The sequence below is a fragment of the Geotrypetes seraphini genome, chromosome 2, assembly GCF_902459505.1.
Source record: "Geotrypetes seraphini chromosome 2, aGeoSer1.1, whole genome shotgun sequence".
Classification (NCBI taxonomy): domain Eukaryota; kingdom Metazoa; phylum Chordata; class Amphibia; order Gymnophiona; family Dermophiidae; genus Geotrypetes; species Geotrypetes seraphini.
Window position 1 is genome coordinate 106,055,729 of NC_047085.1, and position 19,814 is coordinate 106,075,542.

The following is a 19,814-nucleotide window of genomic DNA, read 5'->3' on the forward strand; positions in this document are numbered from 1 at the left end:
AATATCACTGCTGCTTCTGCAAAGGAAAGTGGGGGGGAGAGAAGGGAATGGGGGTGGGGTGGGGGAAAATGCTGCTACTACTTCACAGGGATCTGGAGGGGAAGGGAAATATCACTGCTGCTTATGCAAAGGAAAGTGGGGGGGAGGGGAGATAAGGGAATGGGGAGTGGGGGAAAATGCTACTACTACTTCACAGGGACCTGGAGGGGAAGGGAAATACTGCTGCTGCTTCTGCAAAGGAAAGTGTGGGGGGGAGAGAAGGGAATGGGGGGGATGGGGGAAAATGCTGCTACTACTTCACAGGGATCTGGAAGGGAAGGGAAATATCATTGCTGCTTCTGCAAAGGAAAGTGGGGGGGGAGAGAAGGGAATGGGGGGTGGGGGAAAATGTTGCTACTACTTCACAGGGACCTGGAGGGGAAGGGAAATACCGCTGCTGCTTCTGCAAAGGAAAGTGGGGGAGGGAGAGAGACAGAAAGAAATACAGACACACAAAGGAGGCCGGGGAGTGAGACAGACAGAAATAAAGACAGACAGGGGACCAGAGAGACAGACAGAAAGAAAGACAGACAGACAAAGTGTGCCAGGGAGAGAGAGAGAAAAATAGCAGGAGGGAGAGAGACAGAAAGAAAGGAAGAAAGAGACAGGAGAAGGGAGAGAGACATAAATAAAGAAAGACAGACAGGCATATATTCTAGCACCCGTTAATGTAACGGGCTTAAACACTAGTGAATGAATAAATTGATAATACATTGAATACATAAATATATATTCAACTCCTCCTCCTGCTCCTTTACTCAATTTGGTTATTTCATCTCTCAGAATAGGAAAGGATAAAACTTGGCTCTCTCTTTTTAAATGCAAAATTCTAATCCCTAGTTTTGTTGCTCATCTTGACTATAACCTTTTTTTTCTTATTCCATCTCTCATATTATTACACCTTTACAATACATCAGAATAAAAGTAGTACAGATCATTTTCTTGCAAATCTGTCTTTGCTTTTACTTCATTGAATCTTTTCATTGGCTACCTATTCATTTTTGTATTAATTCCAACTTTTGCTCTACTGTCCTATCTCACTGTAATCCTTAATGTCCTTCATTCTGATTTCTTAATTCTCAACTATCATTTCTCAACAACTCCTTGTCTCCACACCTTTCCCTCCATGTTCCCCACATATAAAATTCACCTACCTGGCATCAATTCAAACCGTTCCCCAGTTCCTCTCTTCAAGTTTCAATTAAGGAATCATTTATCCAGACATCTTTAACACTACACTTTTTATTCTGTCTCAAAACATGCTTGAACATTGTCAGTTTGGTTCCTTACCATTTCTACTTGTAGGTGATTTCAGGCATCAGTAACTGAAGAAGAAAAAACTAAATAAACAAACTTACAGATCCCATTGCTGATTCAGCTTGTTCTAAAGCCATTCTAATTAAACGTATAATCCAATGGACCATCAGGTACAGTAAATAATCTTCCTAGAGCAGCAACCGAACATTCCAGCTTGAGAAAATTGTTGTTCTTCCATAGTTTTTCTGAAATAAAGGTATGTAAACATTTCAAACTGTCCTTTTTAAAAATTGTCAATCAATTTTGTCATGCACTAAGACAAGCAGTATATTAAAATATCACTTTATACTCTATTTGGCAGACAATACAACTGCCCAACGCAAATTAAATTTTAGTTTAGGGTCATTCCATGTCAAGTGGTTCAGATTCCAGACCATTTCAGAAATTGATGAAATTTTTTCAGGGATCTCTAATGAAGGTATCCAAAGTTTGGGGGCATGGTCTCAACTATGTCCATAGTTAAGGGCCCCTTTATTTGGGCCACTTTTTTGTATCCATGGAAGATGTTGAATGGGGACCCTCCTTGAAATTGGACAATGACTTACTTTAATCATCCAGACTGTTTTCTGGTAACACTATCAACGGAAAAGCAGATTTAAAAAGGAAGTAACTTAGAATCTCATGACTGGCATGGAAAGGAAAAATTATGTTCTTACCTGATAATTTTTGTTCCTTTAGTCACAGCAGATAAATCCAGAGTCGAATGGGTTAAGTCCACATACCAGCAGGTGGAGATAGAGAATTCAAAGCTGAACTCTGTCATATATTTATTTATTTCCATTTCTATCCCGTTCTCCCAGAAGCTCAGAACGGGTTACAAGTAGACATTCACAATCATTTGAAAACAGACTAGTCATGACAACAAATAGGTTACAGTAGACAATAATATATATATATGCGATAGTCTGCTTACTGGAACTTCAGCATTTCTCTCTTAACAAAGCAGCAGCAGGATCAATGAACAGGTCTAATGGCACAGAACTCTCTTCTCATAGCCGTGAAATTTCCATCGCGGCCACCCATCTGGCCAATCCCTACAGAACAAAGGCAAAACTGAAAACAGCAGAACGGGCGGGACTCTAGATTCATCTGCTGTGACTAAAGGAACGAAAATTATCATCAGGTAAGAACATAATTTTTCCTTTCTTGTCATCAGCAGCAGATGAATCCAGAGATGAGGGCATGTAGCAAAGCAGTCCTCAGTGGGATGGTATATGGATGGTATATGGAACAGAGGTAAGAAAAAAAGAGAGACTAGGTAACCAACTGGGACCCCCAAGTAGCTGTGGGGCTGTACACTGGAAAGGGTTAATGCCGAACCAACATATCCGAAGACACGCAGGATCCAAGGAACTGCACTAAGGATAGGCACTCAACAGCCCAGGAAGACAACTTGCAAGCAAGCAGGCAAAGCATGAAGACTCAATGGACAGCCAACGCTAGATATGTGACCTGCATATAGCAGAGAGACATCGGAGGCATGTGCAACTGAGGGCCAAGGAGACGCCTCAGGCGAGCATCCATGGAGTCACAGTGAAAGGAATCAATGGCACATTCAACTCATGCACCCTCTCAACCCAGAAAATACAGAAGAAATAAAAATTATCAATGACAAATTAGAATTAATAAAAAACTGGCTAAACGAAAACAAACTGGTTCTAAATACTCAAAAAACAAAAACAATGCTTTTCACTTGGAAAGGAGACATAGTTCAAAAAATACCATTCATACTTGATAACACTTCTATAGAATCGGTCTCTAAGCTGAAAATTCTCGGTGTAATAGTCGATGTAGATCTTTCATTTCATAACCATATTAGCGAAATAGTTAAATCATGCTTTTACAGATTACGGCTCCTACGTTCAATTTCTACTTTTTTAGATTCTAAATCACTCAATATCTTAGTTCATTCTCTTATTATCTCTAAATTGGACTATTGTAATTCTCTTCTAATCAACATAACCCAGAAAGAAAATAGACGTCTCCAAATCATCCAAAACACATCAGTTAAATTAATTCACAATGCAAAAAAATTCGACCACGTTACCCCTTTACTTATTAAATCACATTGGCTCCCTATAACTCATCGAATTACTTTCAAAATTTTATTTTTGGTATACAAAACATTGAGCTTCAATGAATCCCAATTTATAGCTAAAATGATTGTCCCATATAAATCTCCTCGTTCTTTAAGATCTTCCTCATCACAATTGCTCTCAAACCCTTCACTAAGAACCATAGGCACAAGACGTAATGATATGTTCTCCGTGAAAGCCCCCACATTGTGGAACTCCCTTCCAAATTTTATTAAAAACGAAACAGATCTTGTCTCTTTTAAGAAAATTTTAAAAACATATTTATTTCAAGATGCATTTGATTCATAAAACACAACATTTCATGGTTCCCGCATTCTTCTTCTTAACCCATTACTACCCAATGTGCTTTCCTTTTGATGTTAAATTCTAATACATAACAAAATTGTAACTTTCCCCCCTCCTCCCCACCCTTTCCTGTTTGTCCAAATTTGTCTGTCTTTTGTTTCTTATTTGTAAATTAAATGTATTACCACATTCTGATGGCTTTTAAATTGTACATCGCTTAGATACTGTTATAAGCGATTAATCAAATGAATATTAAACTTGAAACTTGAACTTGAAACATGCTCTGCATGGACCCTCGAACGGTATGGGAGAGGGAGGCATATGGATCAGCTTGGCTGGGCCACTCAGTACATCTGGATATTGAGCCCTGCAGAGAAACTCATGCCAAAGCAGGTAGCACCCTACATCCCGAAATGGAGGAGCACTACATGGGTGGATGAATTAGCAGATGATAGAGCCATGTCAACCCAGTAGCCAGTCTTAGACAGGGAACTGAAGCCTTCTCTGCACATCCAGAGCTGGGGCAGTGCCAGACAGGAAGCCAAGGCCCTGAGCACATGGAGCCATGACAAATTGGCAGCCAAAGCCTCTATGTACAACTAGAGATGTATCGGTGCTAGACAGGTATTCCACACTTTTCTGTATCTTCAGAGCTGGGGCAGTATCAGATAGGTAGCCGAAGCCAATTCGCCAAGCTAGAAAGAGAGTAGTGTCAGAGTATAATTAAAACTGCAGAAGTGCCAGCAGATAATCAAAGCCGCTCAGTATGGTCAGAGAAGAAGCAAAACTAGATGGGCAGCCAAAGCTGTGTTGTATTTCCAGAAAGCAAGCAGTATCAGGCAGGCAGCTGAAGCTGCCCTGTACATCCAGAGATGGTGCCATGCCAGATGAAAGTAGTGCCACAGATGGCGCAGCGCCAGAAACAAATCAGTGCCAAGACCAGGAGCCAATGTCAACCCGGCAGACAAGGCCGCACTATACATCCAGAGATAAATCATGGGACCACATGCAGCTGTAGCTGTGCTCAACATCAAGTGATGGAGCTTTGGCAGAAAAGTGGCTGCAACTGCTACTCTCTATATTCAGTGAGGTAACCATGGCACAGATGCCATCAGAGCTGATGCTCAGCACATCCAGCGACGGGACTGTAAGCACATGGCAAACCCGGAAATCTCCAGAGAGACTCCTAGGTAAGAAGCTCCCTTGAGCGCACAGTCAGGAGAGTAGACTGCGAAGGCAGTGCACAAATATCCCTAAGGCCAAAGGAACTCCCAGGGAAGAAGACAGGCCTGGGAGGAACAGGACGCCAGGCACACAAGTGCATGAAGAGACCCATGAGGTTCTTCTGTTACGTGTCAAAAGGAACCCCCCAAAGACACCGAGGAACAGCACAAAATGAGAGACGAGAAATCAGTTCTTGCTGGAAAGCCACTCACCACCAGCAACTGTTGGGATTTTTTTTTTCCTGCAGCCTGGATGCTGTCCCTCCCATTCACCATCCCTGCATGTGAAGGAATGATGTCCAAAAATACCACATAGGCCAACTATGGTGCCAAAACTTTTTGTGTGTGTGTTCAGGACCTAAGAAGCTGGCGGTGGACTAACACCCGCCAAACCAAGCAGTGGGAACCGAGAGCCAGACAGACAAAAATGCAGATGATCCATTGCTCTACCCCCGGGCCTGACAGACAGGCCCACCAAGGCCACAGCCAGAAGACCAAAAATGCCAACACTCCTTCCCCCCGTCCCTGGTTCACAGAGAGGCAGGAGCAATTTGAATGAGGCCTACTGTTGGGAATTGAAACAGCTAGCAACCCTGCTTCCTGCCAAAACCTGAGCCACCAATTGAAATCAGAGGGCCACCACTCAGAGGAAGGGGAAAGCACAGCACTCTCTGAGAGCACCGAGAAGCAGCTAATTCTAGCATTATGCTGGCCTGTTTGCTTGTTGTTTTTTAAGATGGAACATGGGCAGGACAGAAGGGAATGGCCAGACTGGTTCTCCGCAGCCAAGAAGATAACAGGCAATACCACCCCCTCCCCAGCCCAAAAGAAGGAGACAGCGCTGGAAACACTGCACACACACACGCATACTGTATATACTCGAATATAAACTGCTGGACCACCAGGGATTCAAAAGGTACACGGGGGAGGCACAAGTTCTTACAGTCAGCCGGGATAGGAGGCGGGAGGGATCTTTCCTGTCCCAGCCCATCAGGACTAACAACAGGCCCAGTGGAGGCCTGCAAGGCATTGGAAGGAAGGGGTGACAGGGTACAGAACCTGGCAGGAAAGGAGGGGACTGGATGCAGAGCCTGGTAAAGCAGGGAGGGAGGGAGAACAGAGTGCAAAGTCTGGCATGGCAGGGCACTGCATTTGAATATTAATCCCCCAGTTTATTTTCGAGTCAACCTTTTATCCTTCTTTTTTTGGGGGGAAAAAAGGTTACCTCAGTTTATATTTGAGTATATATGGTACATCTGGCAGCCATTGTTTTTGTTTTGTTTTGAAGAATACCCCAGACCACTGCACCCCTTTGGGTTGACCGAGTTCTCTCTCTTTTTTTGTGAGGAGGGAGTAAAAGTGTAGGGCAAAGGCAAAGATTAAAGGAAGGTACAGAGAAGGGGTAGGGAACTGACACCCTGAAATATGCACCCAGGAAGCCTACTTCCCTTATTCAACTAAGTCAGCATTACATTTGCATTAGGAAGATGTGCACCAAGCTGTTAGCATACAGCTCTAGTGCAAGCTTACTGAATCCACCCCCAACACAACAGAACTAACTAACTATAGTTTAAGGACAGGACAAATAAACAAATAACGGAATGCTAAAGCCAGATGTCAACAACTAATTATACAGTATCTGGCATGCCCAGAACGATATAATTTATAATTATCCTGCAGAAGAGTACAGGAAGACCTGAGAGAACCTGGAGGGCAGCCAGTGTATGATTCATTAATACTGCTTTCAAACCTCTACTTATGCTCTTGGATTAGTAATGGAATATTACATTTAGGATAAATTGATTTGACTTTGGGGGTCCCCATTAAATTTACATTACAAACTACAGGAGAATTACTTGTGATTCATTTCATGTGTTCTTCACACTTAAAACTGTAGTGGACGAAACAGGAGATCCAAGATAGCCGCAGTTGCGATTCACCGAGTGACCGCCCTTAGAAGTTTTTCCTTTAAAATTTCATTTCGACATTGTATCGTTGGAATACATACCCAGCTATGCCAAAAAGAAGAGGTAAGAGCGCCGCTGGAAACTCGCGACGTTCCAGAGCAGCTGCCTTCGGTAATATTGAGGACTTGCTGAGGCGGATGCAAAGCACCTCAGTGCCATCGGTGATGCCCTTGCCTGGGATGCTTCTGGAGAATGGAATGGTGGGCTTTTGAGACCACTCTAAGTCCAAACGTGAGAGCACCTCCCCCTAATCCTCGGGCCACCAGCTCCCCGGGGGTTGAGAGGTAGCCGGAAGTTGACTTGCGGTCTACCCTGGAGGTTGCCGGAGATGGTGTGGCAGATACCGATTCGGGCTTCCAAGGTTTCCAACAGAGCCTGAGCAACATTGGGGTCAGAGCCAACCCAGGAGAGAGGAAGAGGAGGGGAATCTTCGGTTGGTGAGCAGAACCTTACATCATTAGACTTACAATCTCTTAATATTGTTAAACCCCAAGAAGTAACTTTGGACGCTTTGTGGGATCTGGTTGCCAATTTAGTCAGAACTGTGAATACTAATCACTTGCAGATTGAAGGAAAGGTAAAAGAGCAAGAAAAGAAAATTGTTCAAATAAAACAGGACTTTGGTGAATCAAAAATAAATATCCAGAATATTAAAGATGAAGTTAAATCTTCTAAACAAATTCAAGAGACATTAATGAAGGATAATGTCAATCTAAGAAGGAAGATAGAGACATTCGAGAATTTCTCCAGGAGTAACAATCTTAGATTGATTAATTTTCCTCGAATTACAACAGTTACCCCATGAGAAATGTTAAAGCGTTACCTGCTGGAGATATTAGAAGTGCCTGAAGATTCATTTACGCAGGTTTATTACTTGTCAAAAAAAATCAGAATCAACAACAGGAAAGAAGCCAAGGACCAATCAATGCATCAGCTTTACTTGAGTTATCAGATAAGGAAATTGCTATACTAGCAACATTAAATTTGCCCTTACTTTGGAAAAAATTGGCTTGAGACTTTTCTTCAAAAATAAAGAAAAAAAGTTTTTGGATTTCAAGCTACAAATGTTTCCTGATTTGGCAAAAGACACGCAAAAGCGTAGAAAAGAATTTCTCTTACTAAAACCTGGAGTTCTAGCCCTTGGGACGACTTTTTATCTTCGTCACCCATGCAAGTGCATAATTCAGTATAATTCTCAGAAATATGTTTTCTTTGAGCCATACCAGCTGATGGCTTTTCTCTCTTTATCCCGCCTGGAGAAGGAAAAGAAATGAGGGCTATAGAATGTTTTAGATGCCTATATATCAGTTAATCGTGTATCACGCTTCTTATGTTAATTTTTCCTTATTATTCCGTTTATATTACATCTTGGATCTTATTGTGAACTTGAGTCGATTAAGCAATACTTACTTTTTATTTATTCGTACAATTTTTCTTTGCTTTAAATCGCTTTCTGTACAAGCTTAATCTTGAATTGGAAATTTGGAAACATAAATAAATAAAGAAAAACAAAACTGTGGTGAACACAAAGTACAACTGTACACATTTCATTTAGCATTTAGTTTCAGAGTAATTAATGGAGAAAGGAAACACCTTCCCTGGGTGTGACTTGTTATTGGAAGATTTATGTGTCAATTTCTCAAAACTTCTCCAACTATGAACAGAATCAGAAGTGTCCAAGCTAGAGAATGACACAGTGGCAGAATCTATCACCGTCCCCGTGGATAATTGCGAGTCCCCCGTGGATACTTTAGTGTCTATATCAACCTCAGTTCTTCACCAGCATTCTTCAATGCAAGGCTTAAGGGTCAGTGGTTTTGCCCATTCATAATCTGAATTTTCTCTCTCTCCTTAAAGAACATAGAGATGTTATCTGCGGAGACAGTGACAAATTATGTCACCGCGTCAGTTCACCACCATATTGTGAAAATAGGCAAAGATACACATTAACGAATCAAGAAAAATATAATCAAAGGAAATCTTGAAGTACATGAACTGTATACTCAAAGTCCTAACTTTCTCCATATGCCCTCCCAACACTCGGTGGGAAAATTGCACTAACCAAGTACTCTCGCTTGTAATCTTAACCAGTACAATAAAGTTACAATAATTTAACTTTTGTGCATTTACATATTACAGTGCCAAGATTCAACCACATTCACCACTTGTTATAAACAGTGATGAATCCCACCCAGGCCTCCTTCTCATTATCAAGGTGGGCTTTGCATAGCAACCTTCCTGTACAATTCAGTAGTTGTGTTTTTCAGGAACATGATAAAATAAACTCTGTTGAAAGCCTAATATTTACCATTTATTAATGCTCCCATCAATGCCTTATAACTGTAACTTGACCAAGCAAAATATTTTCACGTAGTATAGATGACTTATGAGTTGCGCTATGCCTAAAAAGGTTCAAGGCAACTTAAATTACAATTTATGGAGGTACAGCTTAGTACAGTGCAAGGATACAATAGAGAGATATACTCGTATTATAGATTCTTTGAGAGTCTATGAGGTAGAGATAATTATACTGTGCAATATGAGATAATTTTGATACAGTTCATGGATGATGCAGGAAGTACATTACATAAGTGTTTAGGGAAGAGGTATAATACAATGAAATGAGCCAATACAATTTCATGAAAAAGTCATGAGGTAGATAGTCTGTTGCTGTCATTAACTGGTGGCTAATAGGTTGCTTGGTGCCATGGTGGTGATGGGGTGAAATGTGGTTATGTGGGTCAGTTTCCATGGGGGAATCTTATGTCAAAGTCAGGTTCGGTTCTGATGGTTGTTGGGATTTAGTTGTTGGTAGAGTATATGGCATTGAAGCAATAGGTCTTGAAGCATGAGGTAGTTTGGTTCAGATGTTTTGATTGTTCCATGTTTCCATGCTAGTAAGTGCGAACATTATGTTGAATATGTGTTTTTTGTTGAGGGGGAGGTTCAATTGTATCCAATCAAGATTTCTGGGTGAAAAGGACAAAGCCAAAGAGAATAAGTGGTGCAGCGGAGTTTCCGTTAAGTATATGGTACATAATGCAAGATGTTTTGAAATTTATTTGAGATAAGATGGGTAGCCAATGCAGTTGTACTCTCCATCCACTCTGCTCAACAAGATAAGGAATGATGAAATACTGCATACACAGTTAACCTTGATTTGTCCTTGCCATTTTCGGGGCACAAACCATATAAGTCCCCAACTACTGAGGCTGTCATCAAATCCCAACTCCAGCCCATGCAAGTTTGTCCAGTCATGACCAATGTCAATAGACTATGTTTCATACTCTTATGCACCCTACTTCCACTTAAATAATTTGTCACTGGCATTTTGTCTGTTGTTATCCTTATGGATAGTACTTGGCAGCTACGCCTGGGAAGGGAGAGGGCTATGTGCTAGCTGGCCCAAGGCCCACAAATCTATGATCCACCTCTGGTTATAAGACAATTTCTCTAAAATCCCTGATCTGTCTAACCCAAGTTCGACAGGTGCCTCGATCAGCAAGATCACAGAAACTACAGCTACTCGCATCTCTTCGGACATCTCTCTCCATTACAAAAATATGAAGCTGTATTTATAACTGAAGGGTAACAGGCCAACGGCATCCGTTTCCGTGCCACATTTGCAAGAGGAAAACGTAACGGAGAAACCAACACGGAAAAGAGACAGCAAATGAGTTAAAATACGAGCTCTACAGCAGCAGGCCCCTATTTCTTTCTCTCCCTCCCACCACAGCCGCACGAGATCTGCTGCTTCCAATTGCGGATTAGCCGCGTGCCCCCGGGCCCGTAACTCACCATTTTCCCGTCGCGCCTCGTGCAGCCACACGGGCCGGGAATCCGTAAACAACTTTCACAGCTTTTCCCGGTTCCTCCTCTTAACAATCGCCCTCAACACCCTCCAACACCGGTTGCCACACTCGGAACAGAAAGGAGAGAGGAACGTCACTCTCGGTCCACCAATCCGGAGCCAGCGCGCCCACTGACAACAGGCCAATCCTGCTAAGCGCGAGCCGGCAAGGAAGTATTTTTCCCGGAAAGATTTAAAAACGACCTCTAGGAGAGAGTTGCCATCTTTAGAATGGTAAAACAGTTAACCTCCATTCCTCTTACGCTGATTGGGCAGGCTGTTTTTCATACTAGAAAGTCGCTGTTTTTGACCGCGAAATTTTGCCATGGGGACAGAAGTACTGTATATCAATAAGGTAGACGCGCCAATGTTTCTTGGCGAGGAGTCTAGAGCTATTGCATTTTTTAATCCAAAGTCATTAATTATTTGATAAAATCAGAAATTTTAATATTTTCCCCTGATTTATTTTTTAATCCAAATATTTCTTCCAAGCACTAACATAATAAAGATAAATTGGAGTATGATGCTCTTGCCTCTCTCCTTTAGAGATGCCATGAGGGGTCCATCCCAAACAGCGAGATGTATCTACAACTCAAATGAGTGAGATTGAACTTGGCCCATGAATGAGTCCCCCCCACCCGGTGTATTCTTTCTTACGTGCCCCCAGTCTAACATTCACTATGTGATCAAAAGATATATAGAAACATAACAATTACAGTCTGGAGAAAAAGGTCCAGAGAGGAATGAGAGCGAGAGAGATGATGGGAAAAGTCATGTTTTGAGGTATTACAGATCTAAACTTATGACAAACTAATTAATCAAAAATAAAAAACAGTCCTTTTTATTTTTATTCTTTCCTTTTTAATCAGAAAATAAGATAAGAAGAGTCCAACAGCCTTCTTTGAATTAATAAACTAGAAGCCGCTAAACCTTTAAGCGGCTTTTGCCAGCCCCAAGATGGCAGTTGGCCGCCAAGTTGATAGGTGGAGGTCATTGTTATCTGTTCCCGGAAGAATCGCTTCTTGGATGTACGGCGTACCGTGTGATAAGGAAGGTGTCAGTAAGTGCGCCGGCTCTGGATTGGTAGACTGATAGTGACGTTCAACTCGCTTCTTTGTTCCGAGAGTGGCGACGGGTATTGGAGGGTTGAGAGTGGCTGTTGGAGGAGGGACCGGGAAGCGCTGTGGGAGTTGCTCGCGCAGACCCTCCCCTTGTGGTTGCACGCGGCGCAACGGGAGAACGGTGAGTTACGGGCCGGAGCTAGGAGAGAGTGCAGCGGATCCACGGTTAAGATCAGCAGAGGCTCGTGGGCCTGTGGTGGGAGGGAACGGATGAAGCAGTAGGGGCCTGCTCGTGTCGTGTTTTGTGTTCTCGTATTTTAACTCCTTCACTGCCTGTTGGTTTCTCTAGTATATTTTCCTGATGCTCATGTATGTGGCCCGGATTCTACGAGAGGCCGCTGAAAAGATCTCAGCCCAACCAACTAACTTCCTAAATTTAGAGCGTTATTTTGCCACTGTAGCTGAAAGGAATGCTATATTATTTCGTTAAATGCCAATCTGCAGAAACGAAATTCTGTGTTTTGACATTGTCTCAGATCATTGATTGAACCTTATCGACGTCGTTTTCCTCTTGGTTGGGTTGAGAACTTTCAGCACCCCCTTCTGTGCTGATACCCTTTAGTTGTAAGAGAAATGGGGTTTAACATTTTAGGTTGGAGAATGGGATCGAGTTTGACTGAAGCGGTCTGTTGCTCCTGTGAAGCCGCTGCTGGCAGAGGGTTAGTCTAGTTAGGGGTTTTGGTTTTCCTGACTTTTACAAGAGGTGGATGCTTTAGTTTGATATTCGCACTTTAACTTGTAAATATAGAAAACAATTATTATAACATTGTAATGACTAAGATGTCAAGTTGAAGCCTCCAGTGACCGTGGCATTGATGTGGATGAGGTGTGTTGGTTGTTGAATATGGTGATTGAAACTCTGGTAGACATCATTATACAATGTCAAAAGAGTAGGAGCTATTCCTACTCTCTCCTGCCCATTCCGCATAGAACTTCACGGTATTGCAGTATATAAGCTATTATTATTATTATTCTCTTTAAGTGATGAAAATAGCTACTGGGACTTCGCCTAGCGAGACTGCTGCTGGAAGTCTCAGCAGCTATTTAGTCGCTGAAAGAGCATGGGAGGAGAAAGTAGGATTGCTCCTGCCCCAGCACACTACTAGACCACTAAGGAAATGAGGTAGGCCTGGGGTCCTTCCTCTGGGTCTGGGAGGGGGGTTGATGTCTGTCTGGGGAGGGAGGGGGGAATGCTTTTTTTATGGGGAGGGTGTGTGCTGATGGTGGGGGAAAGTTTCCCAGTTCAGGGGGAGGACTGGGCTGATGCCAACAGTGTCAGAAGCAGAGAAGGAACACTAGTGGGAGGGGGAGTTATAGGAATGGTACTTCGAGGGGGGAAACTCAAATATAAACTGAAACCCCCTGAAGCAATCGGGATAATTGGACATCCAGATAATCGGTATTCTACTGTACCTACAAACCTGATAGTTTGAGGTTGTAAATTTAAAAGTCATCACCAACATCTCTTCTCACATCAAGCAGCATTATGGGGTAAAGATTTAGAACAACTGCTTGTGCCTACTACTTATAGGGACTTCAGGAAGCGCCTAAAAACACATCTGTTCCTGAAATACTTAGGTAACCGACCTATATACAACCTTAGTCCTCGACAAATGATCTCTAGTACTATTAATCACTAATTTTGAACTTTGTTTATTCCACTCAACCTGTAACCTCTTTAATCATTGTAAACTGCATAGAACTTCACGGTCCTGCGGTATATAAACTGTTATTATTATTATTAGTAACCATTGCAAAGAAGAAGAGCAGGTTTAATATGATCAAAATGAGAAAAGTCTGTTAAAGATTTGAGCAGCAGTATTTTGAGCCAATTGTAGTGTTTTAAGAATGGAAACTGGAAGATACAGAAACAATTGTATTCACAGAAAAGCATTCAGCTATCAATTATATTCACAGAACAGCATTCAGCATATTAGGATAGTGAAAATATAAGTCTGCATCCTACAACTAAAATCAGAATCAATCAAATAAACACAAAGACAATGAGGGCTTTTTTTCAAAAGAAAGTCCAAGTCAGAATTGGGATATCCTGCTCATAAAGTCCCCCAAAATTGTCCATCTTGCAGCCATTTTTGAACAGGAAATATGCTTAGATTTCTTGTTCAAAACTAAGTGAGAACATCAAAAATGAAGCATTTTTACAGAAATGGCCACACAAACGTCCTTGCAGAGGAGCAGCTTAGTGGTCTGTGCAATGGACTAAACCTGGGCATCCAGGTTCATATCCCCTTACAACTCTTTTAGTTTAAATGCTGTCTTCAAGGAACAGGGAAATACCTTCTGTACCTGACTGTACACCACCTCAGTAGCCTTAGGCTTGCAGGTGTTATAAATATTTAGGTATATAGTAGGTATTTATCTGTTTCTGGAGGACTCACAATTTAGAGGAGAAAAAAGAGAGCTGTACCTTTGTTCCCTGGTCCACTCACTATCATCAGACCTGCTATCAACAGACCTGCTTTGTTGAGAATGCCCTTGATACCTGATGCTGTCATAGAGCTTGGTATTCCTTTCTAGTTTCACTTTCAGGGGTAACAGGAGGGAGACAATAACCACCGGGGAATTCATAAGATGTCATGCCTCAATTAGAGCACCTTTTTGTACTCTGAACATGACTGAAACAGGTGTAAATAAAAAGTTCATCATTTTAGACTTTAACATTTCTTCTAGTGCAATAGGTGTGTCATTCTGGATGGGCAGGTAATATCCCCATGCTTGTGAGCCATGCAGAAGGAATCCATTCCAGCTTTTGAATCCCTCCTCCTTCACTAGATCCCTCCTCTTCAGTTTTTCCTTCTCTACACCAACCGGAAGGAATCTGATCTGCTCTGTATATTTATTTATTTTGGTCTTTTCAGGGTTTTGTTTTGTGTTTTTTTGCAAATTTTTGAAGGCTTTCAGTGATCAGAGCTCCCTTCATCGAGGGTTCAGCTCTGCCTGTGTGGTGGAGAAGCCTGTTGGTCAGCATGCAGGAACCTTACTGGAGCTCAGGGTCCATTTTCCTTGTAGCATTGCTTGCCTACTGTGTCACAGGGGCTCGAGCGCAGGCTGTCAGGCATCCATCCGTAAGGAGCTCAGCATGGCTTTGCAGGGTTCCGGCTTTGTTTTGCTTCCCCCCTTTTCATTTCTTCAGGTCAGTGGGGGTTTGAGGCTCAATCAGATACTGGTCCAACTGGCAGCACAAAGATTCAGCTTTGGAGGAGCATTTGAGGGATGTCTTCTCCCAGATCCAGCTTAGGAGCTGAGGCAGGCTACAGCACAGTGAGTAAGGCTGTTACAGCCTATAAAGAAAATCGGAGTGGTGGGAAGTCTTTGAAACCATTTTTTCAGGCTTTTGCCCTTTCCCTTAAGTTTCCCCACCTCCAAAATCACAAAATCGCTGGGTTTTTCTTTGTTTTTGTTTAACTTAAGGCATTTTGGAGCCATTTTTTGGTGCCAAAATGCCACCCTGGTAAGCCATCTTGGATTTCCAGATTTCTTTTTTTTTTAAAGTTCTCCAGAACCTTCAGATCATCTCATTTTGCCTCAAAACTTACAGGAATGGAGTCCTTAGGTTCCTCTACCCCTAATTCATGTCAGGTTTGTGCAGGATGGATACCCGAAGAGCGCCCTTGCACCATGTGCCACGCAGTATATGAAGGGGGCGGGAGCGGTTACCTTAGCACCTTTGCTCTCTCAAGCTGAGGAACAGTTGGGAGGTCCATCGGTTGGGAGTAAATCCTTTCCAGAGACGTGGAATGGTGGTTATCCTAAACGCTGGGGCGTGGAGGCCACAGAGCCCAAGAGACGCATGCTGGAGTCATCTAAATGAGATTCCATGCTGCCTAATATGGCATTTTCTTTGGAATTTGTCAATCTAATATGGAGAGCTTATCTGAATGCCTGAGATCCCCAAAGGATGTCTGGCAGCATACCAGGAGGGGTCTGGGGCTCCCAGGGCACATCTGCCTATGTGAGGCTAGCCAGGATCTGGTCCAGGGCTTTTCCAATGGAGACTCAGAATAAGGGGTCTATTTGTATGCCTTTATTGTCGCAGAGTGAGCCCTCCCTTTCAGGTGATGCAGGGTCACAAGCAGGTACGAGTGCACAGGATACAGTGGTGACCCTTGAAGGAGATAATCCCATGGACCGCCAACTGTTCAGACCCTTGGCTCTGTTAGAGCTTATTGCTGACTCTTTGTGGGAGTTAAACTTGGACTCCCAGCAGGTCCTCCCTTCTTTCTGCTCTACAATGAACATAGTGAGAGACCAGTCTTTTTCATTTTTCTGGCATCCTGATATCAGTGTACTGGTCTTGGAGCATTGGGATGCTTCTGAAGGGTCGCTTAAAGTAGCTAAGACAATGGCTTAGCTTTATCCTATCGTACAGGAGTGCCAGCTTCTGTTTGCTGAGCCCAAGGTAGATTCCTTGGTAGTATAGGTAACCAAATGCACATCCCTACCAAGTGAGGAAGGCATGGTATTAAAGGATATGCAGGATCGCAAAGTGGATGTGATTCTTAAGACAGTTCAAAGTACTGGCTTTGGAAATCAAAGTAGCTGAAACAGTTTCCTTGATGACATCCCCTTGTCATACCATGTTGCGGGAGCTTGAGCTGGCAGAGAGCGAGTCTGTACCCCAGCTCCTTTTCCTGGGCCACAAACACCCTTACACCCAAAGACAATGTTCGCAGTCTAGAAGTAACTCTTGACTCTAACTTATCAATGACAGATCACATATCAAAACTAGTATCATCCTCCTTCTACTACCTCCGCCAGATAAAGATCATACATGCATACTTCTCAGAACCTGAATTTGCCCAACTACTCTAGGCTTTTGTACTATCCCACCTAGACTATTGTAACACTCTACTAGCGGGCCTGCCTACCAAAACTCTCTCCCACCTCCAAAGGGTGCAAAACGCTGCAATCCGCCTTCTGAAAAACCTAGGCATCCATGACCATGTTACACCTGCATTAGCTTCCATGCACTGGCTGCCCATTCAAAAACGCTGCACCTTCAAGGCCCTGGTCCTCGCTTTCAAAACCTTCCATGAAACGATTCCGTACTACATGAAAACCAAACTACAAATCTACTTCCCAAAGCGACCACTGAGGTCCCAAGGAGAAAAACGACTGACCATACCTCCTGGCCACTCCCTCAAAACTGAAACAGCCCGCAAACGCTCATACTTGCATTTCATACCCAAACTTTGGCACCCAATCCCCCCATCTGTCAGATCACTAGATGAACTCTGAAACTTCAGGAAGGCCGTGAAAACCTTCCTCTTTACTAACCCAGCGCCTTAAAGTCATTCACCCAGAAATGCCACTCAGTCAACACACATACGCCACCTAATCTCACCAGATGCTACTTAGTACATATGTTTTATTGTCGTGTCTATATTGTAATTTATGTAAATTACTAGTCTTTAAGCCCGTTACATTAACGGGTGCTAGAATAGATGTGTGTATCTTTATTTCTTTTTCTCTCTCTCCTCTTGACCGCTTTCTGTCTCTCTCTTTCCTCGGCTGTCAACCATCACCCCTTGCCTGTTCCACCTGTCCAGCAGTAGGCCTTCTCCCTTCCTTTTACCTCCCCCTGAACAGCAGCACTCCTTACCTGCTCCCCCTGTCCCTCTTCCCTGCTCCCCCTGTCCAGCAGCACTTCTTCCCTGCTCCGCAGTCATTATTTCCTGCTCACCCTGTCCAGCAGCACTTCTTAACCTGCTCCCCTGTTCCTCTTCCCTGCTCTTTCTGTCCAGCAGCACTCCTTCTTTTCTCCCCCTGGCCCTCTTCCCTGCTCCCCCTGCCCAGCAGCACTCCTTACCTGTGTCTCTCTTTCTCCTTAGTGTTTTGTTATTTTTTTTCAATCTGTCTCTTTAGCCCCCTGTCCTTCTGTGAGTGTCTGTGTGTCTCTGTCGTTGTGCACTGTTGTTTTTTTTTTTTTTTAAATCTATGTTTAGTTCCTGATCCCCTCTGTTTCCATGGCAAGCATGTTCGCGGATGTGAGGGCCGTTTTGTGGTGCCGGATCTGGTGGCGCCGTGTAGGTTGGAAGACGGGCCTCAGCGTTTTGTAGGTCCGGGTCTGGCGTCGCCGTGTAGGGCGGAATAGGGAGGCGGGGCCTCAGCACCGGCCGGGCGGCTCGCGCCGCCGGCCCCCAGTAGCTCGAGGCCGGCGGCGGACATGGCTTGCGTTGCATGGTGGAGGAGGAACATCGGTGACGTACAACCCGCGCATGCGCACTAAAAAAAACGCGACAGATCAGGGAACACGATTTTTTTAGTGCGCATGCGCGTCCTACCATTTTATTATATTAGATGTCATTATTATGGATGCACTTTGTAACCCATTCTGAGCTCCTTTGGGAGGATGGGCTAAAAAATAGAATGAATAAATAAATAAATAAATACATATTAGCTGGAGTTAATTACATTGCCAGTGCTCTCTACAACATCATCAGAGTCATAAGCAAAGTTTTGGCTTATTCGATCTCAGCCCATAACCCTACTGCTCTGCCCACCATCCCAGCCAGCTGATTAATCGTTCCACTTAACTGTACACTTCTCCCTCCCCATTCACGGTTTCGACAATCATGATTTCACATATTCGCGATTTTTTGGGGAGGGGGAAAAAAGAAAAAAAAACAACCCATCGTTAAGTCTTCCCCCCGGCATCCTGGCCTTATCTGGTGGTCTAGCGGGCTTTCGGGGCAGGAGCGATCTTCCTACGCTCCTGCCCCATGCAGATCGCCATTAGGAAATAGCTGTAGGGAGTTCCCGTCGTAGTCTTGAGTGACTAAGGGAACTCAAAGCAGCCATTTCCTAATGGCGATCTGCACGGGGCAGGAGTGTAGGAAGATCACTCCTGCCCTGAAAGCCCGCTAGACCACCAGGTAAGGCCGAGAAGGTGGGAGGGAGGCGGGGGTGGGTCAGAGCCGGATATTCGTGGTTTTTCGCCATTCGCGGTCCAGCTCTGCCCCTATCTCCCGCGAATCCGGAGAGAGAAGTGTATTGATGACATCCTGTTTGTATGTCTGTCTTGATTGTAAGCTCTTTTGAGCAGGGACTGTCTTTTTCTTTGTGACTCTGTACAGTGCTGCATAGTCTTGTAGTGCTATAGAAATAATTAATAGTAGTAGCCCGCAGAGAGCTCTGGACAAGTTCAAAGATTTGGTGACACAGGTTTAATTTGCTGCCGCTAGCCACAGACCTTGTCCTTTGGGCAACAGCAACGTCCACTAGATAATGCTGTTGAAAATTGCAGCAGATTGCCTCTGTACTATCTGCATAGTGTTAGGGCTGTTGAGTCAGAGCTTTGAGCTATCTAAAGACAAGCAATATTTGTTTGCTGATGATACCCAGGTAATTTAGGACGGTAGAAGGGTTCTGTGTTATCTGGATGATGATCTGAGTAATTATGTTGAATATTGCTATTGATTGATCAGGCACACAGTCCCTCTTGTCTCACTAAGAGTTATGGTAATTTTAGATCTAAGAACATAAGAATAGCCTTACTGGTTCAGACCAATGGTCCATCTAGCCCAGTAGCCTGTCCTCATGGTGGCCAATCCAGGTCACCAGTACTTGGCAAAAACCCAAGTACTGAGTAGTAACGTTACATGCAGTGACTTCTCCCATGTCTGTCTCAATAACAAACTACGGACTTTTCCTTCTTAGCTTTCTGAGGGCTGAAGGGTCACACATACACGTCTCCCTTGGTACTCGCGGGGGTTAGGTGCAGAGCCGGACCGCGAAGTGTGAAAAATTGCAAATAACTTCTCGGCCAGCTCTGACCCACCCCCGTCTCTCTCCTGCGTCCCCGGAACCTTACCTGATGGTCTAGCAGTGAAGCAGGGCAGGAGCGATCTTCCTATGCTCCTGCCCTGTGCAGAGCCATCATCAGAATGGCTGCC

General features: G+C 43.6%; 2 protein-coding genes across 9 annotated transcripts in view; one reads left to right on the top strand and one right to left on the bottom strand.

Annotated features, from left to right (window-relative positions):
* Nucleotides 1–11,016, bottom strand: part of MTFR1 (mitochondrial fission regulator 1) — a 75,102-nt gene extending 64,086 nt beyond the window's left edge. Inside the window, exons 1-2 of one of the 2 annotated variants that reach the window (XM_033933375.1) lie at nt 10,726–11,016; nt 1,398–1,541 (exon numbers count right to left, since the gene is read on the bottom strand). Coding sequence is in view for 1 of the 2 variants with exons in the window: in XM_033933374.1 (XP_033789265.1) it covers nt 1,398–1,463 (66 nt within the window). In the remaining variant the exon portion in view is untranslated. The remainder of the gene's footprint in view (nt 1–1,397; nt 1,542–10,725) is intronic. The other variant, XM_033933374.1, reaches the window with a different exon arrangement.
* ARMC1 (armadillo repeat containing 1) overlaps nt 10,911–19,814 on the top strand; it is a 78,901-nt gene continuing 69,997 nt past the window's right edge. Inside the window, exon 1 of one of the 7 annotated variants that reach the window (XM_033933381.1) lies at nt 10,911–11,011. The gene's annotated coding sequence lies outside the window, so the exon portion shown is untranslated. The other 6 variants (XM_033933382.1, XM_033933377.1, XM_033933376.1 and 3 more) reach the window with 6 other exon arrangements.